General features: G+C 62.8%; 1 protein-coding gene across 1 annotated transcript; it reads right to left on the bottom strand.

Moving 5' to 3' along the window:
* Window positions 1-403: 403 nt before the first annotated feature.
* On the bottom strand, window positions 404-1,051 carry RHTO_08170 (uncharacterized protein; the record flags this gene model as incomplete). The annotated part of the gene is made up of 2 exons (XM_016421824.1): window positions 404-580; window positions 650-1,051. 2 exons carry the CDS (start codon window positions 1,049-1,051, stop codon window positions 404-406), a joined length of 579 nt encoding a protein of 192 aa, XP_016269171.1.
* Window positions 1,052-1,071: the final 20 nt, after the last annotated feature.

The raw sequence follows: 1,071 nt of genomic DNA, 5'->3' as shown, positions 1-1,071 counted from the left end.
GGGGAGGCTATAGTAGTGGTACATTGGAAAGGTGGGCTGAAGTGGAGCGGAAAAGTAGCACCGAGAGTGAAAAAGTGCGATAAAACGAAGGGGAGTGAGATTAAACGGGCGCGGCGTGGTGGGCTGGTGGAGGAGGGAGTGTGGGGCTGGAGGGATGAAGAACGAAGCCAAACCGTGGAGAGTCCATCGAGATAATGCCGTTCTTGATCTTGACCTTCTTGGACCGCGACGACGACGACAACGACGGCGGAGATGGGAGGTGGGCGGCTCGTGTGGTAGAGTGTGGTGTAGGGTGCTTGTCGGGCTTGGAGCGAGGCGGGAGGAGGGCGAATTGGGCGAGTGAGAATCGGAAAGGAGATTGGGTAGGTGCGGGTCGATGTGGTGAGGGCCTTGGGCTGTCCTCCTACGTCCCGCTGTCGCCGCATCCCTCCTTCGTGTCCTTCTCCTGCTCCTCGCCCTTTGCCGGCTCCGTCAGGCGCGCAAAACGGCCGGTTGCGGTGATGAAGTCGAGGAGGGGGAGGCAGTAGTCAGGGTTGCCGAGCAGGAGGGCGATGGTAGGGGTCTGGCGAAGCCGGATGTGCTTGTAGAGGGAGTGTCAAGCCTTCTTGTACAGCGGGCAGAGAATCAGGAAGTGTTCCCGACTCTCCACCTCGCCGCACTCGCAGAGGTTGGAGCGGGTCGAGTCGAAATGGGCGCAGTGCTTGTTGAGGGCGGAGGCGTCGGTGCGTAGGCGGCAGAGGAGGGATGCGTGACGCCTTGAGAGGCCATTGTAGTACTTGTGAGCCGTCGACGCCGTCTTGACGACGTCGGCGAGGGGGCGACGGAGCGATGAGGACGCCCACTCCGCAATCCACCGCTCGACGACGGCGCGCTTGTGAGCGGTCCAGAGCGCTGAAGTGGTAGCAGGGAATCCAGCATCGTCGCTTTGCGAGCGAGAGTCGAAGCGTGGTCGCCGGCCGAGGTGGCTGGACTTGGCGAGATGGCGGGCTCCTCGCTTCGCCTCCTCCCAGTCGCTCCCCTCGTCCTCCGACTCGCTCGACAGGTCCGCCATGGCCGGCTCGAACGCCAGAC

The sequence above is a fragment of the Rhodotorula toruloides genome (genome assembly GCF_000320785.1).
Source record: "Rhodotorula toruloides NP11 unplaced genomic scaffold Scaffold93, whole genome shotgun sequence".
Classification (NCBI taxonomy): domain Eukaryota; kingdom Fungi; phylum Basidiomycota; class Microbotryomycetes; order Sporidiobolales; family Sporidiobolaceae; genus Rhodotorula; species Rhodotorula toruloides.
The sequence above is the reverse complement of the archived record's forward strand: the minus strand, read 5'-3'. Positions and strand labels throughout refer to the sequence as shown.